Genomic DNA, 16,972 nt, shown 5'->3' on the forward strand with positions numbered 1-16,972 from the left:
TTCACGACTTTTCTTGTGAGCAATATGCCTATAGGAGCTTTAACTTCAAAAATATGTGGCAACATGCATGATGCATGATTTTACTTTGCTCACTTTAAGCAAAAACATATTTTAGATTTTTAGTTATTGTACAAGGGTAACAAAGAAAAAGTTTATAAACTATTCCAAATCCCTTTTAAGAACACATTGCATGAAGATATATGCTAACACGTGTTTTGTACAGGTTATTTACTCTATTCAACCACCATAAAACGAATCTCTCTCCTCCATAATTACATATTGCCTTTATGACTAGCAAATACATGCAGTGAGAAAACCATTAAATTATAGATTTACAAAATTATAACAAATTAGTCGTTGTAGTATAGTGGTAAGTATTCCCGCCTGTCACGCGGGTGACCCGGGTTCGATCCCCGGCAACGGCGTTTTTTATTAAATTTTGGAATTCGACTTAACAAGACCAGGTATCTTGTTATGAGTCTATGACATCTTTAATACGTTTTCAGTATTTCGGTTTATTTTATATATTATAATACGGATTATGTAACATGTATACTAATCAGTACAAGTAAAACAAAATTAAACATAGATTATAAACTTATAAACAAGTTTCACTTACATGAAAAACTTATATGTTGGACAACTACATTCGATGCTAACGGGAGTGTTATATGATAAGTATTAAGTCATAGTATTCATCGTTTAATTTATTATTATTATTATTATTATTATTATTATTATTATTATTATTATTATTATTAGGACAGAAAACATGCATAATTAACCCGGACATATAATGATAAGAATGTGATGAATACATTATGTTAGATACATTTTTGTCATATATTTATATACGATCTTAGGAATGCTTATTCTTTTATCTAATCTAATGGACCAAGTGAAGATGTTCTCAATCCTTAGCAAGAGAGGATCTACAAAGAAATGACGATGTTCCATAATCCATACTCAAATTCTTTACAATTTTTAAGTTTTAAAATATAAAATATGAAAATTATAACAGTGGTTCATCCATTATTTTTGTAATAAAAAATTACCAAAACATTATATATATATATATATATATATATATATATATATATATATATATATATATATATATATATATATATATATATATATATATATATATATTGCATAATAATTATAAAAAAAAATTATGGCTATTGTTATTATTGAAAAGTAAAGTAAAAACACTGAAAATCGATAAATAACTATAAATGTTGCAGGACCTCTTTGTAGACAACGTTTTTTGTTTTATTAGTTGAACGATCTTCCTCGTCACATATGAGTACCTTCAAACCTTTTTTGCTTGTTACACGAGAAACAACTACATATAACTGACCATGGGTGAAGACATGTCTACGTAAGTATAATCCAACATTTGATAATGACTGTCCTTGACTTTTGTTAATGGTCATAGCGAAACAAATTGCTATTGGGAATTGTCTACGTTGAAAATGAAATGGAATTTTTTTTAACGGATGGGGTCAACTTCATGCGAGGTATATAAGTAATCTCGTTTGAAAAATTACCAGTTATGATTCGTGCTTTAATGACGTGTCTTTCAAGCCTTACTATTTGTTATCTAGTACCATTGCATAGTCCTCTGGTTTGGTCGATATTACGAAGCAACATGACCGGGACACCTTTTTTTAGTATAAGTTTATTGTTGGGAATTCTGGAGGCCTTAAAAGCGTTCAACACATCCGAAGAGTATACTGATTCCTCAAAAGAATCTTCTGCCTCGGTCTCACATAAGGAATCTGAACTCAGATATGTTTTCCCTTCATCTTTCATCAATTCTAACATGTAGTTGTTGATAGCATCAACTTCTTCATTGGTAGGGACAAAAATAGCTTTATCTTGAAAATACGATGGATCATCGAGATGGTTCTGAAAAGATGAATAAATGCAGGATACAATTGAATGAATATGGTCACCCGTAGAGGGAACGATCACATCTTCTGGAAATTCAACTTCAACTTCACCATCATTAGGACCATCGATAGTACCTTCACCAATTTTAAGAATCCAATCAACAAATGATTTTGTATCTTCGAAATCATTGCTTGGACAATTGAACTGAAGCCTCATGTTTACAGTCAAACGTAAAACTGTACATTCACGCCATAATCTTAATGAATGCAATGATGCCTACACAATATCTGAACGATTTCCTCTTTGTATTACTGGAAGAATTTGTCGAAAGTTGCCTCCAAATACAATGGTCTTGCCTCCAAATGGTTTATCATTGTTCTTAGGAAGGATAATATCTCTAAGTGTCCTATCAACTGCTTCGAAACAATGACGATGCATCATTGGGGCTTCGTCCCAAATTATAAGGCTCGCTTTGTTCAACAGGGCAACTACATCGTTACCTGGCGTAATAGAACATAACGAATTTTCATTCAAGTTAAGTGGTATATGAAATCTTGAATGTGCTGTCCTACCACTAGAAAGCAATAGTGTTGCAATTCCGCTTGAAGCAACATTAAATACCACTTCACCTTTAGATCTAATAGCAGCAGACAATGTCTTCCAAACAAATGTTTTTCTTGTTCCTCCATAACCATGGAGGAAAAAGATACCACCTTTTTTGTTGTTAAATTCATTCATAACTATATCATAAATATTTTTTTGCTCGACATTTAATATTGAATGCAGTTGTTGATGTTCAGATTCAAGACTGGACGGATCATAATTAAGCTCATATTGAATTAACATATTGCAAGAATCTTGAATATATTTTTGATCATGTAATGGCATATTGGGTATTTGCTTAAGACTCAGTCCACACCTCAATAAAGATTTCTCAATGTACGACAACGTTAGGTGGTAAATTGCTTCCGGTTTTTGCTTCAAGCCTGAAAACATTAAAAGGTAATGAAATAATTTATTTAGAATATCAATTAAAGTGGGAATATTTTTTTGTGTGAATGTACCTTTCACGCCTATTTCTTGTTCACGAACATGAATGACATCATCAGAATGACAATTATATGTCTCTTTAAAAACATGATGTGGTCGTGATAGACTATCTGATGTAATCAACATAACAAATAGAGACCTGCAGAAACACGCGGTGGCCCAATGATCTGTTTCTTGTATAGAATATATGTACTCTCTATCATCGTCTAATAGACCAAGAGCATAGCAAGCATCTTTGTAAGAGTCATAAACGGTCCCATTAACCGTTCTAAGATGTTCATAGCAAGTAGGACCCTCTACTTTGTTGAGAAAAATGCGCAAGTAATAAACATCACTAGACTTGGGAGACACATGATTAATTCTGCCAAGTGACTTTGTCTTTGTTTTTCTTCTTGTCCATACTTTATCTGATTCATTCCAAACATATTGAGTTGGGAATTCAACATAGGATAACTCCCTTACCTTTTCATTGTAGCTATTACATTCCATCCATGCCAAAAATTGAGAAGCATCAATAGTTGGTTTAGAAACAACATTAGTAACACGTTGGGATGGTTTAAACACAACAAGTTGTTTGTCTTGTAGGTGAAACGACAATATTTCAACGGGTGGTGTTCTATAATGAATGTCATACCTAAAAAGTCTCTAAAATGCCTCGCAAGCAGAAATATAACGACAATTGTAATACTCAACAATTTCATCACGATCGTTATTTTCTTTGTGTTGTTTTTTGTTATTTTTTGCCTCGTAAAAAGAAGTGGTGATCCTATCTTGTCCTTTGTTAATATACTTAAAAAGGTACTTTATCGATCCAAGCTGATTACATCACTCAAGATTCATATGGGCTTGGTATTGCTTCAAAAGTCTCTTATTATATGAAACAACATATCTGAAAAAAGAAACAAAATGTCATAAAGAAAATTAAGATCATTTAACATATCTTTCCTATAAAAGATAACATTTATAAAGAAATAAATGTTTATATAAAAAAATTAATTTTTATAACTATTGTCCAAAGAAACTCCATTTTTCATGACATTGTTTCTGTTATCACGTCTTCGGTAAACTGGATAACCATCATCATCAATATATGTGTCATTTGTAAAGTCTTTTGGAAATCCTTTAGAAAAATTGTCATTTTTCATACATCACATAAATGGAAAATCATTGCCGCAAGGTCCATGTATCATGTTGTCAGAAACAATTTGATACAGATTTGGTTCAAGTTCATTGTCTGGCAATTTAGCACATATAACGCTATCTATGTCTTCGGGATTTGGAAGTTTAGACTTTTTTTTTTCTAAAACTAGGCATATGTGACAATGTGGAAGACCCCCTTTTTGAAACTCTATCGTATATATAACTGTATGATGCAAATATGTACTCTGGTTAACGCATGATATTATAAAATCAAAATAAAATAAAATGAATAAGGAGATTTTAGATTTATACCTCCATCGACTTCACCCAAAAAATTTCTTGCTTGAGTCTAGTGATTAGTTAATCAAGTTTTATTTTGAATATTCTTGTCAAAATATCAGGCCTGTCTTCGGGTTTAAGATTTTTAGATTCAACGAATCTAATTACTTCTGGCCATTTAGGATTACATGTAACGGTTAAAAAATAGATCAGGATAATCAAACCACTTAACCAAAGTCATTGCGTCTAAGTAATTTTGTTGCATGTAACGAATGCCACCTGTAAAAGAAGACGAAATAATAATACGGTTTCCCATTGCAAAAGCATCTTCAGTTCCTTCTTGAGTAGCCTCGGCCAAGTCTCTGTAAGGAGCGACATGTAATGTTGGTTGGTTAAACCGGATATAATTTAGCCGGTCCTTTTCAACCACTGTATATGAATCAACCAAAAACTATTGGAAGAGTTTTCTAGAAATCAAAGATATTTCATTAGTTCTCTATTTTATACGATAAGCAAAAAACTCTCACATTGTTAGTGTTATTCATCCTTTGGAGTTTGGTTCTTCAACACCACGAAGTATTATATCTAATCAAAATCCATCTTCGACATAAGGGAACAATAAAGGATATTGAAGTGAAAGATATTGTGGATGCAACTTATTAATGCTTTGAAGTTGACGACCTTGAGTTTCTATAACAATATCTCGTGAATAGGAACCGTCAATGTCACCTACAATAAGTGCAGCAACCTCACTTGTGGTAAGAAGATTATACTGTGTACCGTCCTTTTCTCTTGTCCCAATTAATTTAAGCCTAATACGCTCTGTTGGATTCGATTCAAGTAGATCACGTGCCATTCTAAATTGCTTAACTAATGGATTTATAAAATCCAATAAACCCATTAGCTCATGAACAGTCAAGAACTCCAGTGAAAAAGGATTTCCCATTGAATTGTGAGATGTTGACTTTTTCTTTTTTGAACTACATTAATAGGAAAACAAAATCACGGATATAGATATTATGAGACGTAATAAAATTTATATATATATATATATATATATATATATATATATATATATATATATGTGTGTGTGTGTGTGTGTGTGTTTGTGTGTATTTAACGCTATTATATGATAGAATGTATTTACATACTCGTGTGCATTGAGTCTGTTGTCAACCTCATGATCTGTATCATATATATACAATTGGCAAAATTTCGGTAATTTGCATTCCTCTGGTAGTAAGCTGCATGCAATATGATAATTTTGTCCATGCATTCGATAAACATAAGGACCACTTCCAGAGTTAATGGCATGATCAGTCTTACCAGACATATATGTAAATGCAAACATCATATTGTATCTACGAATATTTTTTCTAAAGTTTTGACTTTTTTCAGTAACTCCGCTATATAAATCAAGCAATAACTGAGGTGGGTGAATCAAGTTTGGTAATTCTACTTTTCCATTGTAACAACATATGGAATAAGAGGTTTTGTCACAACTAGGAATTCTAATGCTTTTGTAAACATTAACAATGATGACATTGTGACTAAAACTTGAAAGCATGCATGATGTTTATTCAATGACAACAAAATTCTAACAAACACTTCAAATAGTCAACAAAGGATTGGAAACCCTAAAAATCTCGGTTTAAGTCCAATATGGACTAGGATTTTCTTTTTGGGCCTAATGGACCAATAAGCCTCCAATTTGACTAATTTGGGCTTAGAACCCTTAATTGGGCTCTAATTCAACCCACCTTCATAAGATTTGACATTTTGGGTCATATTGGGCCTAAAATGGAATAAACTAGTCTAATTAACCTTATTGGGCCATAACTACCCTAATTAGATTTAATGGGCCACAAACATATTCCATTATGCTAAATGGGTCGTGAACCATCCAAAGGAGCCCAATGGTCCAAAAACCTTCTCCATGAACCCCATAGTTTCGAACATAGGCTAGAAGTGGGCCAAAATTCATCCATACCATCTCCCACTAGGCCAATTTCGGCCCAAGTACAAAAAAGTAAATTAATGGAATTAAGGAGGGTTAGCCACCTCCTTATTACATGATGGACTTCCATGCTACTTAACCACTATGTAATCCCAAATCTCATGCACCTAGGTAACCATCACATCCTCTCTTTCTCTCCTCTCTTATTCTCGGCCGAAGAAGGAACACACACATAAAAAAATTTATACTCTCTCTAAGTGTAACATTCAAGAACATCCCCCCCCCCCTCATCAAGAATTTTCGATAATTAGAAGCATTTCAAGGAGGTTTCAACCAAAAATCACTTCAAGTTGCACTTTAGTGGTAAGATCTAACAAATCTAAGTAGCATAGTTTCTTTTGAACTCATTCATCCTTCTTACCACCCTAATTTCGTGATCATGCTCCCTAGAAACCATCCAAGTTTGAAATCCACTCAAGGTGCTTGCTAGAACCAAAAACAACACCATCTTCTTTCATTCTTCTTCAAAACCATGAGCAACAAAGCAAGGTGAGTTCATACCCCCTTGTTTTTGGTTTTTACTTGTTTTTGGGGGGAGAATACAAGTATTATGTGATGATCCATGTGTGTTTGCATGCTATATGTGAATTCTTTAGTTTTTGGTTGTGCTAATGTGTAATATTTGTTATATTTGGAGATCTATAACAAAAAGGGGGAAAGAATCATAAACAAAAACATACTAAACACCATACATCATATATCTAAGGGTCCTTAAGTTTAAAAAGTGAAAAACAAAACCAAAGAACCTTATAAGTGTCATTTTTGCAAAAATAACAAAGATTGGGTGTAAATAGTTAATTTTCGGTTTTATGGGGGTTATAAAGTTGTTTATTAGTATAAAAGATGATTTTTATGAAAACCATACTTTTCAAAGGGTCAAAAACATAAAATTTGGCATATTGGGCTTAAAATTGGGCCTCACGAGTTTTCGGGTCCAAGGTTGCGAAAAAATCAAATCTTCAGGGGCTGAAATGGAAAAGTTAACAAACTATAAGTCTAAAACATAAATAAACTTTTTCAGGGGTTGAAAATGAATTTATTAATAAATTCGACTAAAAATCCAGAGTTTTTGATTTTGGGGTCAAAATTGTAAAACTTACGAAAATTAGGCCAAAAATGTAACTTTTTGCAAATAAAGGCTGGAAATGACAAATACAATAGTTTTGGACTGAAATTAATATTCAAATAAATTTTTGTTGGAAAATGTCAATAAAAATGGTTTAAGGACAAAAAATGTCAGTTTTCCTAAAAATGGACTAAAACCGTCATTTTTATAGAAAAAGGTGCACAATGGTTAATCTAGATGTTTTTGGGCCAAATACACGATTATAACTTTTGGGTTAAAAATATCAATTTTATAACGACTCACATAGAGATCCAATACCATCTAAGTAATCATGAGAAAGCATATTCAGTCGTTGTGATGATACAATAATAGCAAAACTATCATACTATTCATATCGGAAAACATCGGGTTTTCCGGGGGATCAACATTACTCACTCTTACTCTCAACAACTATAATACAAAAATCAATTTTGAATAACAATCACTTTTACTTGTTTTGAAATCACATACACATGCACTTATGAAATCATCACATCTTTTTCGCAAACAGTTTTTGTACAGAAAATATCGGATTTTCTGGGTTTTACAAACAATATAAACAAATTTTATATCAAACATGCTTATGAACTCACCAACATTATATATGTTGACGTTTTCAAAATTGCTTGTATTCTCAGGTAACAGATAACCTGAAGAACAATACCAAGTGTGTTAGGAGGTTATGTTTTGTGATTCTCAAACAATTTATGTTATAGATATGTAATGTTTAAACAATGTACTTGATGTGAACAATGACAGTTGTACTATGTAATGTTGGTGATGTATGTGTTGTTCATAGATATTCATTGTGATGATATTTCAATTTAAGTCACGCGAGCCCTTGGACGTTTCCGCCGTCTGGTTCGGGGGTGTGACAAGTTTTCCTTAAATCTTTATTTTCTCTTATTGCTTCTCCCTTCAAAACCCTAGCTTTACATATAGAGAAAGCGTATACCGCATCACCAGAATCCAAATAATCTATAAAGAAAGAAAAAAACCTAATCAAATACTACTATAAGCGTGATATGAAAATGGTGATGACTTATTGGACTGTCTTTGCATTTGATGACTTATTGGACTGTCTCAGGACAGGTTGCATTTGGACAATTCCATCGTGATTTGGAAGATCATAGCCCTCACCATTTTTGCACTCTTCACATAAGCCTCCATGTTTGGGAACTTCATTTTGCATTTTCTTGATACAATAAGTGTGTTCAACGCCATCCATGCATCTACTACATATAGCAAGTAAATGTCCATGCCTTACATTTCCAAATATATCACACACAATGACATCAATAACAACTTCAACATCCATTTCTGAGTAGTTTTAATCTGCAAAAATTCCAAAAATTCTTTATGAAATAAGGTTTTTTTCTCGATTTTTTTTGTAATAAAGTGACATTAAACAATATTAAATTGCAGAAAAATAACATTCCGAATGGGCTTTGTTTAGAAAATTTTATAAATAACATTCCAAAATATCCAAAGGAACCAAAGAGGTCTATAGATCTCATGGATAATTCAAATTTTGTAAACACAATTGGAATTGATATGTATAAATAGCTTTTACGCCCTTTGAGCTCAAGACCTACCATTTCTTTTCTCTTCATCACCTTGGGATCGCTTACACATGGCACTTATTTGGGAAAAAACAAATAGGTATTACTATATTACATTCAAAAAAACCCCATCAGAAAGGCATGTTCACTCATAAAACAATTGTTAGTGTATAATAAAGAATAAAAGAAGAAGATATTATAAGTTAAGCTCATCAATAGCTCAAAAAATCATTAAAACCAAACTATTAAGATTCACCAAATATTCTTTGAATTGATGTGATAACAACAACTAATTAAGAACATACATAATCACACGATCACATAAATCATTAACTAATCCAACTTTAATTATGCAAATACCTTCATGAATTTATGCCTACGAAACAATTTTTGCCTAGATTGAAAATTGTAGTGTGTGCTTTTGGGATTAATAGAACTCGTCACATGTTGTTCGCTACATAATTCAAATCATAAATTCTAATCATATAAGGAATCTATGAATAATAAATAAATATCCAATGCACTTAGTAGGTTCACTAGTTTAAGTCTACCATAATTCAAACTTAACACTAATACGCTTCTTTGTTTGTCCACTTGATTAATGAATAAATGAACTTGTTTTACTGAAGGATTAGTATTTTGATCATAAATTCTAATCATATAAAATATCCAATGCACTTAGTAGTTAGCCAGTATTTTGAGATGAAATCCAATCTCAACCAAAGTACCCAAAGTGATTTGTTTTCATTCAGTTTATCTCGTTAGTTTAACTGTTGATTTAATTGAGATTTAATTATCAAAAACCCTTTTTTACTATTTATGTGTGTTTAGTTTAACCTATAATCAGACATCCTAATATTAATTCACTACCGTTGCCCAAGTGTTCGACATCAGGTCTTACCACAGTTATGCTATTGTACAATTAGGTTCACTGCCTAGTGTGTATTAGTTCGGTTGCAAATAAAATTGGTTTTATAAATTTAAAACTTGTGCAATTAACACACAAACATATATATATATATATATATATATATATATATATATATATATATATATATATATATATATATATATAATCACACATCAAGTTTTTGCCATTGTTATCGGGGAACAGTTTGCAGTTAATTTAGTTTATTTGTTTATTCTGTAACAACCTGATATTTCAAGTCAATGTAATAGTCTAGATCAACTATTATAACAAGTTTTAAAGTAATAAAGAGAAATTATTTGAATATTATGTGCATTTAATTATTTATAGATATATAATAAAAATCATCATCAAAAATAAAATGTTAGATAAAATCGATATCTATGAAGAAACTTGTAGTGATCGTGACAAGGATTTCGGAGATATAAAGAACGCTGAAATCCGTTCAAACTCTATGGTGAACTTCAGGCTCAAGAATCCATATTCTTTAAAGAATGTGCAGATATGGGTGGATCACTTGCTCTAATGGCTCAAGCTCCTCAGTATGCCATCAAAGCACCGCAGTATGCCTATCTTTGAGAGTCATCATACCAACATCCATATGACAACTCACTGCAGTCATATAAGGTAGATATAGAACTAGATGGTGAGGAAGATTTCCAAAATGCCATAGACCTCATCAGTCAATAGTTCAATCGACTCCCACCACCTACTTTTAACGAAAATCAATAGTTCACCAAACCACCTTTCAATAGAAATTACAACCCGCAAAACAATCATCAACGATATCCCATGAATCCTCATCACTAGCCTCAGCCTCAGAACACCCCTCAGATGATTTCTAATCACAAAGAAACTCCGCAGACAAACAAAACACTAGACTCCGTTACTATTACCGAAGACAACAAATATGTAGTTCTTGTCTGCCACAAATGTGACAAGGAAAATCACTTTGCAAGAGATTGCAAAGCAAATGTGGTGAAAGACAAAACATTCTATCTTAGAATGGCCCAGTAGATGGAGGATAAGAAGAAGGAAAAAGTGAAAGCATAGGTAGCTCATGTTTGTAGGGATGATTAGGGTTGGTCTTCGGGTGATGAAGATGAGGAGCTTGACAATAAACGAAAGAGAGGAAAGATAAGAATGGTGCATCAAGTGAAGAAGATGGCTCAACAAACCAAAAGAAAAACTACTGCTACATGGCAAGGGAAGGGACCCTCAACATCGTTGAATAGGTAAAACTTATGATTCAATCTAATAACTATAGAATTCATGATTGTGAATCTCACCTAGAAACACTTAATGAAACTTCTGTTGCTATCCTTATAGACTAAAACAAATCCTTAGATGAAAAGAACATAGCGACCCAGGAGCTGTATCACTTGAGAGGAAGAATAGAAGACAAGAAGTTTAAGGTCACAATGTTAGAAAGAGACTTGTTGTTAGAAAAGGATGCTAGGTTACTTAGTGAGACTCTGTTAGAAATTACTTTCAATCAACGGGATTTAGTCCGTAAGGAAATTGTACGTCTGAATCAATTAATTGAAAAGTTGTTTAATGAAAGTTAGGCCATTGGAAATTAAGTTAATAATGGTACTATTGACAACACATATAATTGAGGATGGTCAAATGGCTATTCTGCCGAAGAGAAATCTCCTCCTCGGTTTGATGTCGAACATCCATATGTTCCACAAAATCGGACCTTTCATTACCCAATCAATGACAAGTCCTTTCCCATACACATTCAATGTCACTTTGGTAGACTCCATGAACTCAGTTACAATTTTGTGATCAAGGTGATACATCCAGAATCCTCAGGAAACTCAGAAAGTTTTTTTACCTGTAATCGGTACGATTAGTCCTGATTCCCAATCCAGTCCCAAAGTAGACGAGGAAATTGCTGTGGAAAGCTCTGAATATTTCTCAACCTCTATTGTTAATGAAGAAATAATTTTAGATGGACCATCACAACCCTCTAAGACTAGTCACTTCAATCCTCATTACCAACAAATGTCATCCCACAGACCCTATTCAAGTGCACATCGAATTTTCAGTCTCTCCCATATGAACTTGACAGTAACAATTTTGAGTTTAGACAGTGCTCCCAATATCATGAACTCTATAGTTTCAATGATTCAACACCTAGGTCAATTTCTAGATCAAAGAACCTTAAAAGTCCCCAAGTAAAATGCTTCCGACATTGTCACACAAAACATAAGGCAAAAATGGCACTGAAAAATGAAGTTAGATTCCGACTTGAAAGGAGGGAAGCTGAGTAAAAAATTGTATGTTTCAAAACTTAGGCCAAATTTTCAAATAAAAGGAATTTGGACAAATCCACCACTACAAAATATTTTTAAAATAACACAACAATCGATGGATTTTGTCAAAAAATACATGTACATTGGCTAAATCTTTCAAAACCAACAACACTGTACCTACCCACAACAAGGTCAAGTCTTTGTCACAAACTTCCTTAAAAGAATAAAAAATGAAGGGTATTTTGCACAGTCCACACTTTTCAATATCCTATCAACCCATCAGGAAGTCAACACCTACATTCAGGTCCCTTATAAATCCTTCTTCAAATATAACGGACTCTTCAGTAAGGAACATGATAAGGACTAGGCTAAAGGACCAAACACCCCAGACAAAGACATCACCCTTCATACCTCTAACTAAGTTTATTATGTGGGTCAATGAAAAGAAACTCACTTTTGGCTTCTACCTACTGGCAAAAAGGACACATCAAATCCCAACTCAAAATGTCCAAAGGAATGTGAAATATCATGGACACAAACAAATATGGAGAGAAAAATCTCTTCATCACACCCACGAAAAAAGCATCTCAAGTTACCACCCGCATGCATACACTTGATAGGAATGTTTCCTATGTTACTATGGGCCCCAAACTAGTTTGGGTGCCAAAATTAATCAACTTGTTATGCAGGCTATGTGTGAGGAGGACCATGAAGAATAATGGTTTATTGATAGTTCCCGCTCCTTGCACATGACAAGAAGGTTAGACTACCTTCATGAATTCAGGCCAGTCATTGGTGGCGGACACGTCACCTTTAGGAATAATGTAAATGGGATAATAAGGGGATATGGTGTGTTAACTACGGGAAGCTTCTCCATTTAACGAGTAGCTTATGTAGAGGGTTTAAAACACAATTTGGTTAGTGTTGGTCAATTGTGTAAAGCAGGTCATTGGGTAGAATTTGACAACGAGTACTGTTACATCATGACAAATGATAGAGATAAGTGTTTGATCAAGTTCAAAGCCAAAGGAACAATGTACACACTAGACGTCCCTCTAATCATCGACAAACCATAGTTATGCTTCTTGTCAAAAAGTAATTTTTGAGGTCGGTTGGGTGTGGCATCGGAAGCTTGCATATCTCAACTTCAGATACATCAATAATTTAGTGACTAGAGAGATGGTCTGGGGACTAACAATTCTGAAATTCAGCAATGATACTTTGTGTCCAACATGTAAGTGTGGTAAACCAACTAAAGGAAGTCATCCTTTGGTAATTAATTCATCAATTGCTGAACCTCTGGAGCTCCTTCACATAGACCTCTACGGTCCTTAACTTGTAGCCAGTCTTCAACATAAAAATTACATTTTGGTTTTAGTTGATGACTACACTCATTTTACTTGGGTCTTCTTTTTAAGACTAAATTCAGCCACACCGCAAATTTTGATCAATTTCATTAAAGATATAGAGCTACAGATCAAGCTTCCGGTCAGATAAATAAGAAGTGACAATGGCACCGAGTTCACTAATAAGCATCTGAATAGCTTTTTAGTATCCAAAGGAATCAGCCACAACTTCTCAGCACGATACACACCACAACAGAATGGAGTAGTATAGAGGAGGAACCGAACATTGGTCGGAGATGCTAGATCAATGCTCAACTTTGCTAACTTACCTCTCTACTTATGGGTCGAAGCAGTGGCAACAACGTGTTTTGTTCAAAATTTAAGTATCATTTTCAGACACCTCAACAAAACACAATATGAAGGTCTGAACAATAGAAAACTCAATGTACATTTCTTTCATATTTCTGGTTGCAGGTGTTTCGTGGTCAATAACAGGGATCATCTCAACAAATTTGCACTAAAATCTGATGAAGGCATCTTTTTGGGTTACTCAACAAACAAGGTTTCATATCGTGTTCTCATTAGGAGAACAAAACTAATAGTTAAAAGGTTCGATGTCAAATTCAATGACTATTATGTCCGCAACACTGGTCCCATTAATGAAACAAAGTTCTTCCTCGAGAAAGATATTTCACCTTCGTCTGGACCATTAAACATAGCTGAAGTTAACTATAACGATCTATTTGATCCCCCAAAAACTGCACATCTTTTAGAGATACTGGTGTATCCGGTAGCACAAAAACAACACTCATAGGTATCTGGACCAACCATATTTGAAGGAACTTCATTCACTACATCCACCTCACCGGTTGAGGGGAAAAACTCAAATCCTTTGGAAATCTCAACCATCGAGGTTTCAGTACTTGAAGATGTTGCTCTGGTACCCATATACCAAGTGGCAATCAACCAACTGTCTTTGAATATTTCGAGGATGAAGAAGTGGAAAACATTGATACCGAAGGGGATCCAAGAATAGTAAATCACTCATCGGTTCAGGGGGAACCATCATCAGTCTAGGAGGAACCTTCATCTTCAGCTGTTGAACTAATCCCAACAGTTCCAGACTCATCTATGGGATGCTCAGAAAAACGAGGGGGAACAACCTTCAATGAATAGACCCAAAGCCTCCTCTTAAATAAAGGACAATCCTTCTAATGCAGCTGCTGAACATCACCAATCTCACCTACATATCTGGACAAAAGATCAACCACCTAGCCAAATCATCGGAAATCCATCTGCATATATAGAAATTCGTTCTTCTTCAGATTTAACTAATTATTGTCACTATGCAGCTTTTATGTCATCAATCGAGCCCAGAACTACGAAAGAGGCACTTTTGGAGCCTGATTGGATTGTTGTAATGCAAGAGAAACTGGAAGAGTTTGAAAGAAACAAGGTTTGGAAACTTGTGCCGAAGCCTAAGAGACAGACTGTATTTGGACCCTAATGGGTCTACAAGAAAAAGATGGATGAATCAGGTGTTGTGATCCGCAACAAATCCCAATTGGTAGCCAAGGGGTATACTGAACTAGAAGGAGTTGACTATGATGAAACATATGCTCCGGTAGCAACGATAGAAGCCATACATATTTTTCTCGTGTATGTGACACATAAGAACATCAAAGTTCATCAAATAGACGTAAAAAGTGCTTTCCTTAACAGATAATTGAAAGAAGAGTTGTATGTACAACAACCTCCAGGCTTCGAAAATTTAGATTTTCCCAATCATTGCTATAAGCTTGAAAAAGCTGTCTACAGTTTAAAACAAGCACCAAGAGCTTGGTATGAAACTCTTCTAGAGTTTCTTGTGAACTTCGTGTACAAACGAGGTGTAATAGATCCCACCATTTTCAGATGAGTAAATGACAAGCATTTAATGCTTGTGAAAATCTACACGAATGATATTATATTTGGTTCAACTGATCAAGGAATGGTGGATGACTTTGCTAAGCTTATGACCAAAAAATTCCAAGTCAAGTAGGTCCCTAAAGGAATTTTCATCCGTCAAGAAAAGTATACTACTGAACTGATGAAGACATTCTCAATGGACAAGTGCTCCTTGGAAAAGGTCCCTATGGCCTTCGGTTATAAGATATCAGCGGACCCTACCATAGAATCAGTTGATCAAAATATATACCGAGGAATGATTGGTTCATTGATGTATCTCACTACAAGTAGACTAGATATGGTCTTCGCCACAAGTTTATGTTCTAGATACTAGGGTGATCCCAAAATATCACACTTGAGTACAGTCAAGCAGATATTCAGATATCTCAAAGGGAGTAAGGCCTTAGGTCTATGGTATTCAATAGGAAATGACTTCAGTCTACAAGCGTTCATTGATGCAGACCATGCAGGGTGCAGACTTAATAGAAAAAGAACTTCGGGAGGATGTCAATTTCTAGGTGGAAGATTAGTGCGTTGGTCCTCAAGGAAACAAAATTGTGTTTCACTTTCCATCGCACACTTAAGTGTAGACAACTAGATATTCAAATATCTCAAAAGGAGTAAGGCCTTAGGTCTATGGTATCCAACATGAAATTGTTGGATAAGGTGTTTAAGTCCATAACTTATTTGGTATATACTTGACCCGACCCGACATGGTCCATTTGGGTTGCACTTCACCCGAACAATTTATATGGATAATCTTATGAGAATAATATGTTTATGATATATATTATAAGTTATAATATATTAATATGAAGTCATGTTATTTAACTAGTTTTAGTCTTAAATTAATTATGAATTAATTTAGTGATTAAAAGGAAGACTAATTAAACATAGGCTATTGCATTTTATATAATGTGGGCTTAAACTCATTAGGAAAGGGCTAAGCATGCATGGGGGTCTGTGGATGATCCATGGAGCTTTTAAACCATGGATCCTTAGAAAGGAAAAGACATGGGTTATTAGGGTTTACCCTAATCCTTCACACTATATAAAAATGCACATATTGCAAGAAATGGCAACTAGTTTTGTGAGACTTTGTGGTGGCCGATTTCTACATAGCATATTATTCTCTCAAGGTTTTTCCAAGTTTGTGGTGATTTGTGATTCCACTTGAGGCATTCACATTATTGGTGCTAGGCTCTCAAACTCCAAGCAATCAATCACTATCAAAAGGTATGTCATTCTTCTAGTGTTTTATGATTCTAGTTCTTTATGGCATGCTAGTTAGGATGTAAACCTTGGAAATTATTATTTGTATGTATTTTAGAGAAAACATAAATCCAAGGTTTATTAGGGTTGCATGTACACTTAGGGTTGTTAGAATGCTCAAAACCCAACAGTGGTATCAGAGCCTATGCTTGTTTTCTTAAATACT

At 34.0% G+C, this 16,972-nt stretch overlaps 2 protein-coding genes and 1 non-coding gene across 3 annotated transcripts; 1 reads left to right on the forward strand and 2 right to left on the reverse strand.

Moving 5' to 3' along the window:
* Positions 1–353: 353 nt before the first annotated feature.
* On the forward strand, positions 354–425 carry TRNAD-GUC (transfer RNA aspartic acid (anticodon GUC)). Its single transcript has one exon. It is a non-coding gene; the product is annotated as a tRNA-Asp (tRNA).
* A 1,177-nt stretch (positions 426–1,602) lies between these two features.
* Positions 1,603–2,115, reverse strand: LOC145095812 (uncharacterized). Its single transcript, XM_079033633.1, has one exon. The coding sequence runs from the start codon at positions 2,113–2,115 to the stop codon at positions 1,603–1,605; it is 513 nt and encodes a 170-aa protein (XP_078889759.1).
* A 60-nt stretch (positions 2,116–2,175) lies between these two features.
* LOC145095813 (uncharacterized) lies at positions 2,176–5,701 on the reverse strand. Its single transcript, XM_079033634.1, has 5 exons — positions 5,520–5,701; positions 5,102–5,348; positions 4,601–4,819; positions 2,964–3,594; positions 2,176–2,885 (listed from the first exon to the last, which is right to left on the reverse strand). Exons 1-5 carry the CDS (start codon positions 5,699–5,701, stop codon positions 2,176–2,178), a joined length of 1,989 nt encoding a protein of 662 aa, XP_078889760.1.
* Between the last annotated feature and the right edge of the window lie 11,271 nt (positions 5,702–16,972).

Source organism: Lactuca serriola, chromosome 3 (genome assembly GCF_051521515.1).
Source record: "Lactuca serriola cultivar US96UC23 chromosome 3, Lser_US96UC23_V15, whole genome shotgun sequence".
Lineage (NCBI taxonomy): Eukaryota > Viridiplantae > Streptophyta > Magnoliopsida > Asterales > Asteraceae > Lactuca > Lactuca serriola.

Coding starts and splice junctions, on each gene's coding strand:
- LOC145095813 (XM_079033634.1), bottom strand. CDS start 5,701: ATGTCTGGTAAGACTGATCATGCCATTAACTCTGGAAGTGGTCCTTAT. Junction 5,349..5,519: donor AACAGACTCAATGCACACGA/GTATGTAAATAC, acceptor CTATTAATGTAG/TTCAAAAAAGAAAAAGTCAA. Junction 3,595..4,600: donor ACTTAGACGCAATGACTTTG/GTTAAGTGGTTT, acceptor GAGGCATTTTAG/AGACTTTTTAGGTATGACAT.
- LOC145095812 (XM_079033633.1), bottom strand. CDS start 2,115: ATGAGGCTTCAGTTCAATTGTCCAAGCAATGATTTCGAAGATACAAAA.